At 40.5% G+C, this 21,290-nt stretch overlaps 1 protein-coding gene across 2 annotated transcripts in view; it reads left to right on the forward strand.

The window, feature by feature from the left end:
* The window catches only part of LOC146369890 (glypican-5-like), a 55,337-nt gene extending 34,613 nt beyond the window's left edge, over nt 1-20,724 (forward strand). The window contains exons 9-11 of one of the 2 annotated variants that reach the window (XM_084909619.1): nt 87-216; nt 15,822-15,925; nt 17,225-20,724. In XM_084909619.1, the coding sequence (XP_084765745.1) occupies nt 87-216; nt 15,822-15,925; nt 17,225-17,320 (330 nt within the window). In that variant the 3' untranslated portion in view covers nt 17,321-20,724. Of the gene's footprint in view, nt 1-86; nt 229-15,821; nt 15,926-17,224 lie in introns of both variants that reach the window. The other variant, XM_084909618.1, reaches the window with a different exon arrangement.
* Nucleotides 20,725-21,290: the final 566 nt, after the last annotated feature.

Genomic DNA, 21,290 nt, shown 5'->3' on the forward strand with positions numbered 1-21,290 from the left:
ACAGAACAAAATTTGAATCAATCCAAGTGTCTTGCAAATGTATGTGTAATATCTATGGACATATGTGTGTGTGCGCTTTCATTTAGGAGCTATTAGTGGAGCTGGGCTGGGCGAGCAAAGTGAGAGGAAGGGGTGAGGAAGAGGAGGGAGGGAGCGCCCACACGGAGGGAGGCAGCGGAGACGACTGTGATGATGAAGATGGCTGTGAAGCATCTGGTGAGGAGAGCGGTGAGTCACACACAAACACATAGGCGAGCGCGCAGAAAGAGAGGAACAAACATTAGCAAACATACACCCACACATATACGCAAATGAGTTGGTGCACGCTTGCAATCTTGTCTTTAGCCTCTGTAGCTCTAGGGTTTCCGGCACACATGCTTGCACACACGCACGCATGCACACACATGCACACACAAATAATAAATAAAAGACAATGTGCTCATGGTTCATTGGTATTAGTATGGTAGAGATTTAAAATACTGCAGCCTCCACATATTGTGTGCCAGCCGGGAAATGCCCAGAGGGAGGGATAGTACTGAGAGATGGATTCAACTGTCCTCCCTCCTCTCTTGCTCTCTCTGCTCTTCTCTCACTTTTTCCATCTCACTTTCTGCTGGTCTCTGCAGTTTACTTGCTCCTCTGCCGTGATAAAGGATGCACTAACAACCGGGTCATGCCAAAAACAGAAATGGGGGGCGGAAAAGAAATGTAATTTTCGTCATTTATCTCTTGACTTATTCATTGTGCATATGCTTATACATAATACATGGGTGTCACAGGGACCCGCAGGAACGTTGAGACAATTCCACAGAGTGGATGAAGTTCAAATTTACTTTCATTTTAATTGCTAATTTCAGAAAGGATGCGCTGGGTTGAGGGTACTGGCCAAATGTAATGTTTTCTGTCCTTGGCCTGAAAAACATCTAAAGGCCCTGTGTTTCTCATAGCATGAAATGTGTTGACAAGTAAAGAGAAGATTCAGCTAAAAAACTGGGTCCACTGTTTTAAGTAGAGTGAAAGAAAAAGGAAGTGGTGCTCAGAAAAATATGGCTTTGGGCTGCTTGACAACTAGATGTGGAATTTTTTTTTATCTAATAAAGCAACAATCATGGCAAAAAGGTTAATTAAAAGTAATTTAATATGCTCTAAAGATAACGGACTACTGTGATCTGTGTCAGTTGAGAGAAAATCTTAGAATGACTGGTGGAAATACAATATCAAAGCTTTTCACAGGATTTCAGAAAGGTTTTGATCCTTTCTGAGCCATTATGTCTTTCTTAGCGGCTTAATACCACCTGAACAGCTGTGGCTCAGGTGGTAGAGCATGGTAGACTGGGTCATCTACCGATCGATTGGGCTCTGACTTCTCCAGTCTCTGTGCAGAAGTATCCTCGGGCAAGATGCTGAACCCCAGTTCATCCACATGAGTGTGTGTGTGTAAATGTTAGATGTTAGATAAAAGTGATATGTGAATGGCTGAATGACACTTTCAGTAGAAAATGCTGTGAGAGCTCAACCGAATACCAAGGTGCTATAAAAATAGCGGTCCATTTATCAAAATGGGGAAAACTGTAAACACCAAATCTAAAAATCTAAAGAATGTCATCATCCTTTGAAAAACTCCACTGCACATATCTTAATATATTAAACTTAGTTAAATATAGACTGGATATCTCTTCTTTCTGGTAACAAAGTTTATTCAGTCTCGTTTAAGTAAAAGTTTAATTAAAGGATTAGAAATCTCTTTTTTAAATGTGGCCTGGCCATGAGTTGTTTCAAACAACACGTGCGCACTACAAACACGTAAACAGTTCTTATGCAATAACAGATTGAATTCAAAACAAGTAAAATTGCAAAACACTTTTAGTGCAAAGTTAAGAGCAGTCACGCTGACTTAGAGTACTATCGTCTTTATCCTTTAAAATTGATCTAAATTTCCGCAGAGTAGCCTGCAAGGTGTTATATCACCCAACATCACTGAGAAGAGTAAGAAGTGGTCTCTTTGGCAACGCTGAATCATCGTGTTTGAAAAACACTTGTAGCTAAATCGCTGTATAAAGGTGGGAAGTTCAACCACTAGAGTAAAAATATGAATTCCTGTGAGTGTTAAGTTACTCCTTATAATAATGAGAAGGTAAATAACACTGCAAAGGATGAAAGACACGATGCTGACATCCTAAATGGGATTCATCTGCTATGCATATGACCTTTTTTCCTTCCCAAAAAAGAAAAACACACTAGTAGCCATCTTCTGTGTACATTTTTCAATGCCACTGCTGCAGTGTTTTTATGTAGAAAACAAAAAGCAGCTGGATTGAATTCACTTGCTAAGTGATAATGTAAAGACAACATGGCTGTTTCTAAGGCTCTTGTCGTTTCTGTGTGCCCTTGTTCTTTGAATAGAGATGAGCCTTAGCAAACTATTCAGTTGTACACTTGTAACTGTATCAGTACTATTTATTCATAGCCGACCTTCAAGCTAAGGCATCCTTCACTGAGTATCCAGGATGCTGTGAGCCTCTCAGCAGTATTTTAATGCTTTAGAAAAGGACCACGTTTTGTGTTTTTTGTTTAATCTCTTTTGTCGCCCCATGGGGACTCAGAGTGTGTACCTCATTGAACAACACTGAACATGCACTTTTATTGAGAAGACTAAAAGATCTAGCAAACTAGCTAAACTTCAATAACCTCCAAAGCTTTGTGGGTTGGCTAAATGTTTTTATTCTTATCTTTAGATTTCAAAGCTACTTTACTGCTAACACCTTCCCCCACTCACCCTGGTAAATCCTTTTTTCGTGGATGCCTGGACACTATCCTTCATTTCGACACACAGCCTACGGGAATAACAACTTTCTGACTTGACCTTTGTAAACACTTTTAGTTTACAGTGTGGGCTCAGTCACTCATTTCTGGTCATACTAAAAAAAAGTATCTATTGTATAAATTTCAGTCATGCTATGTTTCAAAAATGACCATATCTGTATTATTTTCACTGCTAATGACTTGTTTATCTCAAACAATTAGCCAATAAGCAAGTGGTTTATAGTCAGACCTGCCACTTCTCTTCACACCTGGTTTGTTTAAACTGAGATGGTGATGGTGAAAATGGTAAAATCTTTGAAATGGGCCAGTGCAAAACCTGGTTCTACTGGAGCGTTCTTCCTTTTAAAGGGGAGTTTTTCCTTCCCACTGTCACCAAGTGCTTGCCCATGGGGGTCCTTTGATTGTTGAGCTTTTCTCTCAGTTATTGTAGGAGCTTTACCTGACAAAGTGACTTGAGGTGACTGCTGTTTTGATTTGGTGCTATATAAATAAAATAAAATTGAATTGAATTGAAAACTCATGCTGAATGTGAAGAAACCTAAACACGTTCATTGCGACGCAACTTTCCATAACACATACAAGCAACTGGAGTTTCTGAATTTGTATTGGTGCTTTCCCAGATCAAATCACTGAAGTCACATTTTTTAGTGTGTTATGTAGTTTCATTAGGATGAAAACTGAGACTGGGAAACAGATTCAGGTAAACTGGTCAGGTCACATATATAATCTCATTGAAAAAAAGGTAGGAAACCCATGTTGGTTTGTGTTTTGTTTTAAAAAAGGATAAAATAAAAACAGCTCTCTTTTCATCTCTTAAATTCATAAAAAGTGATAGTTCAGTGCCAATGACAGGTGGCAGAAGGTTTTAATTGATAGTTTGTTCACGCACATCATTCACGTTCCGTATTTTGGAAAATATGCACATCACGATTATTTCTCAAGCATTCAGATAACTTTGACAAGGTAGCGTGTTCACTTCACCATGAGCCCTCTCTGAGGAACGCTTCTGTTTGTTTTCTTATACTGCATGACCTGCTTATTTAAGAACGCTAAAAGTAATGCATTTGTCACTACATTTATCATACCCTTTCCGCTAACCTTGATGTGCCACTTCTGAGGAAAGTCAAACCTCCCGCCAGGCCTGAAGCTGGTACGTTGGTTATTTGCAGAGAAAATTGCTGGTTATGATTAAGCGAGCCGGTGGCAGCGTGTTGGGATCTTGTCTCTCAAGCCTGGAGAAAGAATCACAATATAGAGTGACAGAAGGGGATTTTCTGCATTTCTTCCTGCTTGTCACCCTTTCTATGCATATAAACAAGGCTAACATGCACTGGAGCTGAAAGAGTGGATCAGCTAGACCCCACAAATCACATCAAGGCTCACACAAGCCATTTCTTAATTTTTTTCTACTTGTACTTTGCACGTCTGTACAGCAGACTACATCAGTGATTCTGAGGTGAAGTATAAATAAAATACTATTGCATGAATAAATTTAGGCTGCTGTGTTGTTTTTAAAGATGCGGCTGCCACTAAATCTAGGCTCTCCAGCTTTATCTCTTTAAAATTCTGCCTACAAACCACTTCTCTAAATCCGAATCACTGAAATGTGGAGCTTATTATTTCACAGGAGAGGAATAGCACAGAATCCAGACTCTGCTTGCATTAGAAAGAGAGTGTGTGTGTGTGTGCGTGTGCGTGCAAATGAATCTTTATGACCTCTTGTTTGTGTGCCCAACACTCGTTTCATCTGCGATGTCTGAGATTGAAGCGTCTTTGTGTGTAACCCAGCATGTTTTATGTGTAACTGCTCTCTGCCGCTCTGACTGACAGAAACAAATCTAGTACTGTGTTGCTTCTTGACTTACAATGTCTGTATGTGCGTCCTTGAACACACACACACACACTCAAATACCATTGTGTTTTCCTTCTCCCTCCCTAAACCCATATCTATCAGATATGAGAAAGATTAAGAATTTCTTTTGCAAATATTTTGACATAATTATTTCTCGGCTTTGTTGAGAGCTGAGGCAGGACGAGGGCAGCGCGTGTGGGCAGAGAGGGAGGCGCGGTGCCAGGCCATATCGGCGAGTGGCAGAAGTCAAGCTCCAAAACGGATGTGTTTTATTTATGTGGGCAACATGAAGTTGCTTCAGTTGTGCCGAGACAGCACGCGGTCTATTATTATTTGATTTAAGTCCATTTTCCACATCAAGGCGAGTTGATCTCAGCCGGGAGGAGGAGAATCAGTTGGCAAACAATGCTCGCCGATCAAAAACAAAAGGAAAAAAATAGGCATCCGAGCACATGAGCAGTTAAAAGCAGGGAGCTTAAGTTCAAGCTATCTGTGCCATTAGACAGAGACGGTGAACTCCAGCCAAACTCATGCTGGAGTTCATTCTCACACAGTGTTGTCATACGTTTCGAAAACGTTGTTATGGTGAAGATTCAGGCGCAGCATTTGTTTCACTGTCACCAGTGGAAAAGCGATATGATAAAGGCCTATAAATGCAAAGGCTGAAGCTAATGGATTCTGATCTATGGACTTCTGCATCAGCAGTCAGATATAGCTTTCCTCTTTGTAGGTTATTTAATAGTATCACTTATTTATTACATTGCAGCAGAGTCTTTTTATTCTCTTGATCGTTACTGTGCTTCTTACGTCGTTTAGTCATTTCAAACTCTCTCTTTTTCTGGAATTCACCAAGATTAAACTGATTGATTTTCCTTCCTTAAACGAGCACAATCCCTTCTTGAACTGGCCCATCTCCGATCGCTCTGTCTCCCTAGACATCCAGGTCCCATAACGTCAATAATGTAAATGTAATCACCTCTTCTCTTCTCTTCTCTTCTCTTCTCTTCTCTTCTCTTCTCTTCTCTTCTCTTCTCTTCTCTTCTCTTCTCTTCTCTTCTCTTCTCTTCTCTTCTCTTCTCTTCTCTTCTCTTCTCTTCTCTTCTCTTCTCTTCTCTTACAAATGAAATGCCACGTCACCATAGCTGCTGTACTATACTGTGGGGGGTTGAATACTGAGATAGGGAAACTATAACCTCCAGGTATCCACGAGTCACTTTACAACCAGTAATACCACTCTGGAAAGCACCAAGACCACAGGCTGGTTTATATTCTGCTGCATACTCGTTGGTAATATATTCAGGAACTCTTTAAGCACAAGAGGCATTTGTGTGTGTGTGTCTGTAAGAGAATGTGTGAATGCACTACTCGCAATGGGGTGCTCAATCCCTGTAGCTATGGTTACCAGGTGGTCTGTCCTCCCATGGGTCCTTATTTGATGACAATGAAGGAAGAGGAAGAGAGAAAGGGAGTAACACACGGAGCGATAAGGATAGTAAGGACGTGGTGGTGGGGTATACGTGCCATCTCTCGTGGCCAAGTAGCAGTGAGTCTGTGCATTGTGCTTCCTCTTTGTTCCTGAAGCACACTGGAATCTGCAAACGCACAGTTTAGGTCACAGTTAAATTGCTGACAGTGTTCGGTTCTTAACATAAACCTGAAATAAATAATAGACATACAGACAGGATAGTGTACACATTGTTCCACCTATCTTCCCTCCATCATGTCTGCGTTGCTCTGTTGGCCTCTCCCCCACTTCCCTAGAGCCAGGTTTGCAAAGCCTTCAGAAGCTATTTCATTTTAAAGGGAAAGGCCTGTGTTTTCTACTGATTAAAAATGTTGCCCCTCCGCCTGAGTACAGTTTGATCTGCATTCATAAGCATCCAGTGCTGTCTAAAGGGAGCCAGGAAGAACAATAAAAAGTCTGGCAAGGCCTCTAATCGGCACTGGTGACTATAAAAGTTCCCAGAGCGAGCCTCATGAACGAATTGATCAGTGCTATAAGATAAAACTGCTTTCTTTGTACATGCATACGCTGGAGAACGTCAGGGTGTAAAACATGCAGTAAATGCAAACAATATCCCACTGTTCCACTGCTGCTTCACACCGGCAGTCCAAACCCGTCATATCGTCTTTCTATCTTCTTATACTTGCTTGTAGTTACTTATAAAGACAAAAACGCAAATTTATTAGATTACCTGTTATAAAGACAAGAAAACACAAATGTTTTATATAATTATATATGTAATATATTTATATAAATCTGTCAACAGTCTGTTTAAAACAAAAAATGACAGTTTTTTTAAGCAAAAAAAAAATGAATTCATGCTATCCAGCATAACATTCAAGCACTAAAGCGACTCTTTTTCTGTTCAAGAATACAAGTAAAAAAAACTGTAATTTGGCACTCAAAATATAATAAAGTGTTTTTACCATTTTTATGCTTTTTTATAAAACAGTACACTTTGAAATCCAGTAATGACAACAATAATTATATATTTTAGCTTTAAACTATGATTTTGATTAAAGAGTTTGTAAATTCTGGCGGATTAACCGTTATGGAAGCAGAAACACTGATTTTGATAATTACCAGTACTGTTAATTTAGGGCTGCTGCTCTCATGAAATGGTGATAATATATTCGTTAAGCACTATGTAAGCTATAGAAAACATAATGATTACCTGATTTGTTTTGTTTTGCTTGCTGTGTGTTAAACAGATCTGTTCCTGATATGATCTCTGTGCTGATTTTGAAGATGAAGCTCATTTACAGTTTTTAAGAATTTGTTAAAATGGCTTTATTGTTCTTTGTGCTGCTTTGTTGGAGGTATTTTCTTTCCTTGTGTGTATTTGGTTGTTTTCTATTGTTTCTATCGGCCATAGCTTTAGGTAAATTGAATAATAATAATGTAACTACAGTGCAGTGTTTTTCCTGTGATTATTTTATAATATAATAATAATGCAATAATGCAGCCAAGTCAAAACTGTATAAATTCATACACTTTTCAGTTTCACTGCCCTGTCATGAAGGCATGGGAAGATTAAGTACAACTTTTATGTCATTGAATTCATATACTGCTTATGGTGCTTATGACCACTTAGGAAGCTGACTTGCAAATTTCATGTCAGGTCAAAAAGTACAATACTCAAGCGGCAAGTAAAATCCCGTCTGCTGAGAATCTGTCTTTCCCTGATTAGCCTCCCTAAAAGAAGAATGGTGATGCTATTTTCCAGAGAATTGATTGGTCAGCTTATGCACCTCCACCTTAAAGAGCACTGAATAACCATGGCAATGTTACTGGCTAGGAAGTGGCCTTTCCTAAGGTTGCATTAACTGGCTAAGCCACTTATTCTGCTTCATAGTATACCTCTGCCATGTCGCTTTGACCACCAAGCTCAACACTGCTGGGAAAGAAAAAAAAAGTAGTTAATTTATATTGCAGAGATGCCAAACATAAGACTCGGGGGCCAGAATCTGACCGGTGAGAAGTTAAATCTGGCCTGCTGGATCTTTTAACTATATTTTCATTAGTTTTGCAGCTTTTTCTATTGATAAGGATTCCCCACTACTATTGCCAATCATTTTACACTGAAGTAAGTAAACTAACAGATAAACAACTAAATAACAAGAAAGTTCTTAATTTTTCCACTATTTGTGAGCCAGACACTACATTTATCAGAATTACCATATTTTCCGCACTATAAGGCGCATTTAAAATCCTTTAATTTTCTCAAAGATCAAGAGTGCGCCTTATAATCCGGTGCGCCTTATGTATGAATTCTGGTTGTGCTTACTGACCTTGAACGGATTATATGTGGTACACGGTGCTCAAAATATGTCAAAAAATGTTTTAGTATTTTGGTGAGACTTTGGGAAGCTACGAAGCCGCACCGCTTGATGGATTGTTGGAGCATTACAGCTACCGTAGGCAGGAGCCTCACGGACTCTGGGTCCAAAACTCCGTCTACTTCACGTCCCAAAGTCAAATGAACACTGAGGCATCACTGAGAGTTAAAAACTGTCTAAATTCTTTCATCTGTAATAACATGATCAGCGTTGCTGCTTTACCAGGTGTAACAATTAAGTTTAACATCCAGGCATCCATGAAAACAGAATTTATTAAATTTAACGAAGTTAGAAGTTAGCAGGAAGTTAGCTCGCTAGTTTCCACCTAAACATGACATAGCATGTTCTGACTGAGAGATTTCTGAAAAAATTCAAACGTACAGCTCTGCTATCACTTCAGACATAAATGAAGACAGGAAACTAAACAGCAGCGACTTTTGTAGGGTTACTGAAGTTGGGCTAGGTGGTATATAATGATGTGCTACGTGATCACTAGCGACACAGCTATGTTAGCATAACATAAACACAGTGAAGCTGGAGGATGAATGATGAATGAATAACTTTTTTTTCCACTCGATAAAAGTTAACGTGAGGGTTCCCGATGGTTAGGGACAAATGCAATCGCATGGCAGGATGCTGTAAACGGACCAAACTTCAGTCATGAGAACAACTGAGATCCACAATACGAGGTTAGTCATAATATACTGCAACAACACAGGAATAGAGCAGCTGCGAGGGAATTCAACATTAATGAATCAATGGTACAGAAGTGGAGGAAGCAAAAAGAATGAGTTCATCTGTTTTGTTTAGCTTAATGCGCTTTATAATCCGGTGTGCCTTGTGGTCTGAAAAATACGGTATTTAAATTTATTTATTTTTGGCTCCTGATACTTTTTGTGGTGAAATCACTTGGGCTGGGCATTTTTCTTTAAACAGATGCTTTCTTTTATCATTTTGTTGCTTGGAACTCACAGCTTGCGGTGCATTGATGCTAACTGCTTCACACACCAATTAATGGGGGCAACAGTGGGGCCAAAGAGACTGAGAATCAATGATGTACGTGTGCAGTCGCGTATCTCGCTTTTGCTAACATCTGTTAGAGTTTAATGACAGATCCTCAGGTTAGGAGATGCAGCTCATTAAAGAATTATACATTCGCTTTGCTCTTACGCTCCGTCTTTTATGCAAAGCTCTCTGTGCTGCTCAACACGGAAGAGATAAAAGTAGCAAAACTTTATGCGAGATGCTGCAAATCACAGAACATCTACTGAAAAGGTCGGCAGCATGGTTGGGTTCACTTATGCTGCCACACCCATAACCTTTATCAAACAGACCGTTCATTGCCTGTCTCCTTGTCTATCAACCCATCTATTTGCTTATTTTCAGCCCGCCCCTCTTTACCTCTGACTTTCTGGTCATGTCGGCACTTGAGGGAGTTTGTTCATGCAAATCTGATTCGACATCATCTGTATATTAGTCCTCCTCTCTGCAGGGATGCTATTATTCTCATACTTGACCTTTTGGAGAAGCCTATTGCCCTTGCTTTGTCTAGCTGCGCCTCCCACAACACCCTCTCCGGCTTGCTGTTGATGTGTAGCCTTCAAAGAGCCACTCTGCTCGCTTCATTCTTTCATCCACCTTCACCCACCAATCTTCCTGTTCTGCACAGCAGTGCTTTGAACAGGCACACACATGCTCAGCTATCCTCATTTTAAAACACTAACTTAATGATTGCCTGCATGCGTGGTACTTAAGGGACGTCTATAAACTGTAACTATGGTGTTACAATGTATCGTTCTTAAAATCTTACTAAAGTGCTTGGAAATCTTCTTCTTCTTCCACCTGTTCTTTTCAGGTTTCGCCACAGTGGATCATTTGCCTCCATCTCACCCCATCCCTAGCATCCTCCTCTGTCTCATAAACCCTCTGCATGTCCTCCTTTACTACATCCATGAACCTTCTCTGTGTTCTTCCTTTTTTCCTCCTTTTCCCTTGGAAATGTAATGGTAAATTACCCACAGGGGTTAGAGAGGATGCGTTTCGTTTCTATAGATACTCATAACATAAAGGACAAGCATATCGTTTTCCATTATGCTCTTATATGTATTTATTTGTTGATTTCTTTAGCCTTCATAAAGATAGGACAATGAGAGAAGGCAGGAAACAGAGATACACAGTAAATGACCTCGGTGTGGATTCAAACGCAGGCCTCTGTGATAGCTTTATGGCATGTGGGTCACCTATTCAACCCAGTGAGCTATACTGGGACCCATACTCTCTTTTTTATAGTCAGTAAATAACAAGATGACTGCAGTGAATAATACTGCAGTGCAGTGCCCTTGAAGGTTTCAACAGGATATCAGAATCACGCTGCTTTCATTGCAAGATTGCATAGAAAGTAGTCATTCATGTCAGGATGTACTGAAGTTCGAAGTCGGCTCCTTTCTTTCTTTGCTTTTAAAGAAAATGTCACTATCATAATATAATTTAATTCTAATAAGCACTTGCTGAGGGAATAATCTACAGCTACCTTGTACCATGCTCTTTCTGCTCTGTATGCGTGTATGCGTGTGTGTGTGTGTGTGTGTGTGTGTGTGTGTGTGTGTGTGTGTTGTGTGTGTGTGTTTCCTCCCTGGGGAACTGAGGCTGAAGTAATGAAATGCTCATTACTGATTCAGCTGGAAATGCTTGGGATACATTTACACGCCCACACACACACACGAGCTATCCAGACGCTTTTCAAGGTCACCTCGCATCATTAGCTTGTGTGTGTCTGTGTGTGTGAGCGAATGCTCCATGTATATAAACTGAGGAACAACAAGACTGCCCCTAATTGGGGCCTAAATTGACAGTTCTGTACAGTACACCACAAGTATTTGTTATCGCATGCGATCGATCATTAATGCACTTTCTATTTCACACACGCACACATGCTTAGCGTATATACATCTTCACCTTTGCTGTCAGTTCATCGTTAACTTTGGCTCCTCAGATCATGCTTCTCCTGACAACTGTTCCATGGGCACAAGCAAACACACACACACACACACACACACACCTGATATTACCCTCTGCACCAAGACAAGAGCACAAATACTTTTTTGCCTGACACATCCAAATGCGTTCATTGAGTTCTGCTTCACACACAGGCCGAGCTGATCAAAGCATAACTAACGAGTTTCTGTGACACACACTGTGTTTTTGCACACACACACACACACACACACACACACACACACACACACACACACACACACACACACACACATGCAGCACATACACTGTGGCGTCTGCTGGCATTAGGAAGAAGCTGTGCTGTCAATAGGGTTTTGTTTTAGATGGCCAAATGGAGGAATCAGACACAGCTATGCTGATGTTTGGGTAGCAGCTTTCCCGGAATAGTTGTTGCAGGAATGCTAAAGTTAATATTACAAACAGAGCTCCAGATGCAAATTATGATTGTGGCTACAGTTTGAATGCTTTGTGTCTAAAATAGGAAAACATGAAAACATGAAATATATGATTTATGTGTCACAAAGACAAGAATGAATTTCTCCACCCCAGTGGCACACATTGTGTTTTGCTTGCCATTTATTGCCAATGTTTCATACAGTCCTCACAAAAAATTATTATTATTATTTTTTTTAGTTTATTTAAAAGACATTTTTTCCCAGACTGTTGAATGTTTACCAGGAGAGCAAAAAGGGCATGGATGGATATATTTATGTTGCATTAAAATATGCAATGGTAAGGAATTTGACATTCAAATTTTAATTAGGTCTTGTTATTGATCATGATCCACAGCCGATGAGAAATGCCAAACAAGAAGTATTTAATTGTTCCTGCACAAAACAAGAAAAGAATACCAAGGAAAGCATTTGGAGGCCGCAAAGTAGAAGAATCTTAGCTTTCAAAGGGTTGCAAAGCTGTAAGGTTTTGACAGTCATCACTGAGCCACACATTGCAGTGTGCAGGACCTCTCTCAAGAAAATATGTTGTTGGCGGTGCAGAGAGAGAAGCCACTTCTTCTCCCAAGAGAGATGGCTAAAGCTGGGCACCTTTAACCCGCAGCCTGACTCAGCAAGAGGTGCACACATCATGTAACACTGGATGCCATACTGTGATTCTGGAAAGCAGAAGTTCATGTTTTATCAATGAAGCTCTGTGTTTCCCTCTCCCTCTCAACAGAACACACATTTTAGCAGTGTGGAGAGATGCTGGTCAATGAGGCAAACGTGTCAGACATTAAAGTGAAGATTAAACGGCTCAGATTGTGTTATTTTAGGAAAGTGAAGCAACTCTTATGGTTCGAGTTAGTCTGCAGTACATTAATGTCAGCCGAGGTCCTCTGAAGTTATATGTAAGGAGAAACAAAGAGCGAGGAACTCCATGCTGGGCATACAGTCTCCTGTCTATGGGTCACCACAGCTCTCATTTATGGCAATTCTCCGCCTGCTTTGGACTCTTACTGTCACCTCTGGGTGAGTTCTTCAGCTAAATCCAATTTCCTCCAATCCCGTTGTTTTGGAAAAGTGTCTAAATTACAACTCAGGGGTGACAGGGACATATTTATTGTTTTGGAAAGGAGGAGTTAGTGAATCTGTTCCCATTTTTATCCAGCCGCCCTCTACAGCCATTACAGTTGCAGTTTATTGCAGGACATAGTGACCACTGGTGTCCTGCCTTGTAAAGTGTCAGCTCAGCTCCTTTGGGGATGCAAACTGTGCATGAATGGAGCTGCTCGCTGTTTGTATGGAACAACACTGAAGCTTTTGGCTGATGTGCGATAGCAGATACACGGAAACTGCAGTGTATTACTGTAGTTCACTGACTGTCCCTCAGTATGTCATTAATTTGCCCAAATAGACACACACACACTCACTCACACACACACACACACATAACGATAACCCCATCCTTGCAGGTGGCAATAAAGGTTAAACTACACCATGAGTAGGTCCAGAAGCAATCAATCACCTGTAGCTGTGTGTGTCCGTACACATATTTCTAGACAATCTGCTATACGTAATGTGTTCTGGATTGTTGCTAAGAAACAAACATGCCAAAGGGCATGTAGGAGGAGACTGTGTGTTGTGACACACACATGCACACACACATACAAGCTGAAGTGACACGGGCTCAAGCAAGTAAATCCAAGTGGGAATATCAGTGAAGGTTTACAATTAAATTTCTTGCCTTTTGTTACAAGACAAATTGGACAAAAAAGTCCAAATTTTAAAATTGCATTTAGCTAAAAGGACATATGCTGAAGTATTCAAGTGTTAAAGTGTTAAAATGCTAATATAGTTTCATATACTGAGAACAAAACTCAAAAAAATATTTATGTCTGAATGCTGCTCTCTGATCTAATCTAGAGTTGCTCTTAGTGAGAAGCAGCAGGCTGTGGATGTTGCCCTTGCATCCTTTTTGCTTGCTTACTGTTGTTCGCAGTTATCTTCCGAATTACAGATCTGTGCACCCCGCCTTCTTCGAGTCGCTGGGTGGGCTGCTTGAGGGTGCTTAATCCAGTGACTTCAACAGTCACATGGGCAATGGAGGGGTGTGATTGGGAGGAACGGCCTGCCTGATCTGAACCCGAGTGGCGTTCTGTAAATGGACTTATGCGTAAACCACAGTTTCTCCATAATGTACACCATGTTTGAACATAAGGACACCCTAGGTCACAGATTGATGATCAGTTGTGTAATTGTTGCATCGGATCCCTTTAATCCCTCTGACACATCTTCTGTTAAGGAAGCAGAGTCTGGGCACGAGGTCACTGAGGTAGGTAAGCAACTGTGTCGTTGCCACTACAACATATATATATATATACATATATATATGTGAACTCTCTGCATGTATTTTGCTCAGGTTTTAATAGTTTTCCTTCAGTCATCATTTTGTTTCCTATAATTGATTAGGAAAAATGCCGCTAATGCACTGAGCATGCTTACATCTGCATGCACGTACTCAGGGGAAACATTAAGCTCTGATGTTTCAAAGTTAATGTTGTCTAACAAAGTGGACAACGCGCCTGCCTCCCTCCTCCCACATTTTTCATCAAACTAAGCTCAGTGCAAAGGAAAGAGAGGCTCGGTTAATATTGTGCTAAAAATGAAACATGAATTCATCTCGCTGCACTTGTTATTGTGGCAAATCAATAATGACACGACCCAATTCTGTCTCCTAAACAGGTTCAAACCAGATGTGACTCGAGGTTTTCGATTCTGATGGGAACAGATGGTCACAGAGCAAGACCACACACAAACACAGGCGTGAATGCAAACACACACGTTTGTTCAGATAGGAACCCAGGGTCCCATATTGCTCCATGCTGCTATTTGTCAAGGGTGCACACAATAAAGGACAGATGCCTAATTGGTAAACATTCTGCTGCGAGTAAATCACCTCTATCATCGGCACAGACGCGGTGGAAAACAAAAACACATCAGGCGTCTCGCACGCTGATATTTTGAAGGAGGTTGTCCGTGTTTCTGTTTTAAATTTCTCATATTTTCTGTCTGTAATACTGAGATATAATATCTGTGTGAGTGTTTCAACATTAACAAACTCGCCTCATTCCTCAGCGACTGAAAGAAGCTCTTTGTCTATTGTACTGCATGACAATATGTATTGTAAGAGACGGAATCAGATTTCTTCCCAAGCAGATGTGTGTATGACTCTGTGTGTGTGTGTGTTAGCGTGTTTGTGCCAAGATATTACAGAGAGCGAGAGCTCGTTATGAACGAGTTTTCTTGTGACAGTGCAGGTGTGTATGACAATGTCTCAGACTGAAATATGCGTGTGTGCAACTGTGTTTAGCCACCGGCAAAGTCTGTTTCCCTCCTGTCCTAATCCACTCACTTACCTGAGTTTCTCCTGCGATAAGTCTGGAGTCCTTCCAACACACACACACACACACACACACACACACACACACACACACACACACACACACACACACACACACACACCTATATGAAAGTGCGGCCGCATACCCATTAGACGAAGTAACATTTTGCACATCTGTGTGCGTTTATGCCTTGTAAGGTAACGGTATTCACACTGTGCGAAGCTGTGGGTGGGTGCGGCGAAGTCCATAAATCTTTTAGGTCTAATCAACAAAACAGTCATAAATAATGGAAGATTGTGTGCAACCATGAGAGCAAAAATAGAACCAAAATAACTTCCACAAGATTTCCACCAGATTTTCATCAGTGAGCATGTTCTGGGATCTTAACTTGATCTTGATCTAATCTTAAATACTGTCATGCTAAAATCATCGTATTTTGCTTTTGTTCAGGGGACGAGCCAGGTGATGCAGCCAGCGGTCGTAGTCCAGTAGGAAAGGACAGGACCCCACCTCGTCGTCGCCCAGTCCTTCCTCATCTCCTTCCACCTACACAGGTAAGTAAAAAGAACTCAGAACAATAAGTAAACATGACAGGTTAGCAGACATGGCAATAATTGTCTGCCCATTTCAAAGACAAAGAAAGGGGCGGGAATGGTTCGAACAGGTTATGTGTCGTATCGGCCAAACAGAAGTGAAACAAATCCCGTACATCAACACTCATACAAGTGCAGACAGACTCGAGAGTTATTTGGAACGATCTTTTTTTTGACAACCGTATTGATTTTTGCCGACTTTCATGGAGCATTAGGGACGGATCTGTAGTTGTGCATCAGTATCGACGATTCCGAGGCGTGAAATCCTCTGACCGTTTTCCAATACTTTTTGGGTTATTTCCCACCCACCCACACCTCATTCAAACCACTGCAATGAGCTCCTCTGATTAATTACTGAGAAGCAAACACAGAGTGATCGATCAGCCCGTCACATGCAGAGCTCTGTCAGAGAGAGCCTGATGCAACTTGATATCAATGTTGTTCCTGGATGACGCACTTTTCATTGACTAGTGTCTGCTGTGTGATGTAACACCACTGCTTGCTCTCCCTGAAGTTCAATAAACATACAGATGGAATCGTAGATTTAGTTTTTGTTTCTATTTTTTTAGTTGAGCAACTACAGCAAACCTAGTTTTATTTCTAAAGATGTACACATACTTACAAATGTAAGTACAGCGAAAAGTCTTGAGTCGCCCCTCGTTTCTTTATATAGCGGTCCCTCGTTTATCGCGGGAGTTACGTTCCAAAAATAACCCGCGAAGTAGCTAACTTTATGTTTTACAATTATTATAGATGTTTTAAGGCTGTAAAACCCCTCACTACACACTTTATACAGTTTCCTAGGACAGGCATGAACATTTTCACACTTTTCTCTTTTGTTTAAACACTCAAAGTTCAAACCTTCGTCGAATAATAAGTCCAGTATTATAGAATGAAACCAAAGGCACCCGCAACATACAGTACAGCACTTCAGAGTCACACTGCTAGCGATCGAAGATTCATCTAAATTTGACAAGCTGAACTCATTCTATACTGTACAGGAGACATGACACGAGATTGATTGACAATGGTCTACAGCCAATCAGGACGCAGAACACAATGCGCTGTTAAAAAAAAAAATCAGCAAAGCATTGAGGCTGCAAAAGGTGAACTGCGTTATAGCGAGGGACCACTGTATTGTACCACTGCTTTGAAGGTGTTTTTATTTGTATCTGTTATCATATCTATATGTATATATATGTATATATATATATATTTCCTTGTTAACTCTATTTTCTGTAATGTTGTATCTTATTGCAGGTGCCTGTTAAAGGCTCCGCCCACACGATGACTTTTGAGCCTTTGACCCTGCTCTCTCTGCTGCTCTTTCTGCTGTCACCATGGGAACCACGCTGATGAGGAGGAGAAAGATTTGGGGCTGTACGGTGACAGGAAGTGTTGAAAGACTGTGTTTTTGTGTGTGCGCGTGTGACGCTGAGTACTTTCTGTAAGCACAGCTCAACCGAAATGATTGTTATGTTGTTCTGGGTCACCTAGCTGTTGGTTTAACACAGCTACAGGTGCGCAGTATGCAATTTTTTGTATTACCTGTACTTACCTCTACATGTGTTCATTTGTATTTAACTTTTATAGAATAGACCACACAGCACTACTGACTTTTTTTGAAGTGATATGTAAATACAAATATATATATTATATATATTTATATAAAGAATTTCTAAAGATAACAAAGGATTGAGTGTAAATTGAGGTTATTCTAGATCAGAGCAGGACATTAAGGGATGTTTGGTTTAGTATTATCTTTAAAAGATGTACAGTATCTTCCACAGACACTAAGACCTGTAGCAAGTATAGTTCATGCTGAGGACCTCCCTCATTAGCGAAGCAGTGTGGTTGGAGGGAACGAAAACTTGTGAAGCCTCATTAATGAAGAAGATACAGGCTGTGAAAGTCCACCTAGGCACTTTCTTAAAAAAGCAAAACAACCAGCTATGTGTTAATTCGGACTATTAACAGATGGTCTTGCAGTTTAGTGAAGATGTTCACAGTTTGCTCAGTAATTGTGCAAACTGAAGCTAGCTTATAGGTTGTGGAGAAATTTGTTATGTTTCTTCTTCAGATGCACAGTCTCCAAAACTGTAAAAGCACCGTACTAATGAATATAACAGATGTAAGTAAAACTTGAAATTCAATTATTCAACAGAAGGCTCTGTCAAAACATAAGAATATAAAAAAGCACCCAGGAAAAGAGACAACCATCTGCCTGAACAATAAATAATGCGATGTCTCATTTTCATATGCAAACATGAACTGTCATGTGCTTTCAAAGGCTGGCTTCTCATCCAATTTGTATTAATTGAATTTGCTTTCTCCTTCAGTGAGGTAACGTTTAAGACATTTAACAGTACTGTAGGCTTGTCTTTACCGTTCAAGCTTTTTCTAAATCTGATTTTTGTGATATCAGATTGTCTCCAGTGAGGGGAAATGATGGAATACAGAGATAGTGATCAGGGCACAGCTGAGCTGAGATCCAAACGTGATTTAATTAATAATTCATATTACAATTATGACTGAAGATTGCCGAACCAGTCCGCATGCATTTTGTGGAGTTTCCCTCTGAGTGTTATGTGGGTGGTACTTCGGGAGTATGGGGTGTCTGGCCTGTTGCTACGAGCCATTCGATCCTTATACAACCATTGCAAGAACTTGGTCCCCATAGCCAGGAATGAGTTGAACTTGTTGCCGATGGTGTTGGACTCCACCAGGGCTGCTCTTTGTCACAGATTCAGTTCATAATTTTTATACAGACAGAATTTCTAGATGTAGCCAAGTGGGCCGTTTCAGAATCTTGCCTCCGCTTTTTGCAGAGGATGTGGTTCTGTTTGCTTCATCGGCTGGTGGCCTCCTGCTTAAAATGAGAATAGTCCTCGGCTGTAAAAGGTTGAAGTCACGAGCGAGAGGAGAGGGGAGCGAGAGATGGACAGACACACTGGTGCTGCGGCTGCAGTGATGCAGACGTTGTATCTGTCCGTGGTGGTGACAAGAGAGCTGAGCGTCCCTACGTCCCTACCCTCACCTATGGTCATGAACTGTGGGTAGTGACCAAAAGAACGAGATTGCAGATGATGGCTGGCCTCTCCCTTAGAGATAGGAGTTTGACCAGAAGGGGCTCAGGGTAGAGCACCTCCTGCTCAAATGATAATCCACATGATCCACACCGAGAGCCAGTTGAGGTTGTTTGGGCATCGGACAAGAATACTTCCTGGGTGAGGTGTTCTGGGCATGTCCCACTGGAAGGAGGCCCCACGACAGACCCAGGACACGGTGGGGAGATTAAATCTCTTGGCTGGCCTGGGAACACGTTTGTGTTCCCTCACACAAGTTGGAGGAGCTGGCTGGGAAGAGGGAAGTCTGGGCTTCTCTGCTTAGGCTGCTGACCCTGTGACCCACCCCAGATAAGCAGAAGAGGATGGATGGATATTACAATTATCAAATCCTTTTGGCTCTCTGTTGAATCTCAAATATGGACCCAACAGCTGGACAGCCAACTGGGAGACTGGTTAAAGATATTCAATAGGGTACAAATGAATCATTTAACAGACTTCTAATCTATTTATGTCTGTGGATGGTTGGCCTTGTTTGTCTCGGTTATATCACACTGTGCTGGTTACATTAACTGCCTCAGAAATATACCCTTTTAAAAACCTCTTTTCTTGAGGTTTCACCTCGTAGAGAGTGAATGATTGAGGGTAGTATTTGTCTTTTACTAAGTACAGTGAAATTTTTAAAAAATGTGTCTGCTTTCATGGTCCGAGTCTTTTTATTTATGAGGGAGAGACAGATGATTGACAGCTTAAGAAATACCATTATGAGCTTAAGTGTGTGAAATATCTGGGCAGTGAGCCCAAAACCTATGTTAGACAGCACGATGCTTTTACGACATAACCTTCAAACAAATGTGCTATCATTTGATTACTGTTTAAACGCTATACCTAAATGGGATGAGTTTTTGGATTCAGTCCAAACTCTACCATCTTTCACAGCTCCTTCTGGGCCTACAACACACTGACTGATATACACGAGCACAGGAATTTTTTGGTTTTTCTGAAGCCTACCTTTGGCCAGTCACATGCTTTGAAGGAGATTTAAAATTTTAAAAAATGTCACATATTGTTTAGGTTGTTAAATTGTTATTTTTTTCTCATAATAGGAACTCAGTTTTATTAATGGTTATTCTGTCGAGATAATCTATCGAGATAATCGGAAGAACTAAATTATTTAGGAACTGCAGATCAAACAGATTAAACTTAGTGTTCTCAACTTTGTGGTCTCTCACCTGCTGTAAAGTTGAGATGAGAAATTGACATTGAGAAACCAATAGCAAAAAAATGATGTCATTATGAATCTGTGCGTGATTTTGAGTATAACACTTTGGTGCATCAAAGTGCTAAGTAGCATGTCAAAGCATACTGGTGTACGGCGAATAAACTTTGTCATCGTTGGATAAAAGTCATTATGTTTTCTTGATCAAAGTTTAACAGCTCTCTTAGTTTAGGAATCCTATTTTTTGTTGTTATTTAGCAGGATGCAGAGGAACCAGAATACAATAAGAACAACCTGTTAGCTACAGCCGTGTAGCTCAAGCCACTGAGCTAATGTTAATGTTAATGTTAATGCGCTAATGCTAACATCAGTGACTGATGTGAAACTCACCACTGTAATGTACTGTGTCCTGCTACTGTTGTGTCATTAATCACCATCAGTTGGATATTTTTAATAATAAACTGTGTTTTTAAATATGTAGTGTAGTTTTTGATATATCTAAAAAGTTTTTTTAAATTAAGGTTAGAAGATCTGAATAAAATCTACAAACAGAACTGAAACTGAAGTCTAAAATAAAAAGAACAAAATCTGCATCTTAAACCAGCCAGCATAGCCGCACTGTTGCACGAATTATCCCATTAAGGAGGAGTCACCCTCTCATTAATGTGACATTAATGCTTCTAGTGTGGCTGTAATCGTCGGGTTAACTTCAACTTCACACCTCTATAGAGGAGAAATTACAGATGAGTGATTTGAAGCTATCAAGAGAAAAACACTTTTATCATTTTATATGTTTGGTTTTGATTATTTCTTTGATTATTTCCACTTTGCTAACTCTGATGTGGGGCAGCTTGCCAGACAATCTAATCACCAACATATTCTTCCACACATGGTGCATTGTTTACACAAACCTGATGGTAACTCTACTTTTACTGTCTTCTGAAGAAATCAGACAGCAAAAATACAACTGTAGAGTACACTGGAGTCCATTACATGGACATGAGTCATTGCAGCAGTGTAACCAAAATGTAGATGGCGTTTC

The sequence above is a fragment of the Perissodus microlepis genome, chromosome 17, assembly GCF_051167445.1.
Source record: "Perissodus microlepis isolate ML-2025 ecotype Zambia chromosome 17, ASM5116744v1, whole genome shotgun sequence".
NCBI lineage: Eukaryota > Metazoa > Chordata > Actinopteri > Cichliformes > Cichlidae > Perissodus > Perissodus microlepis.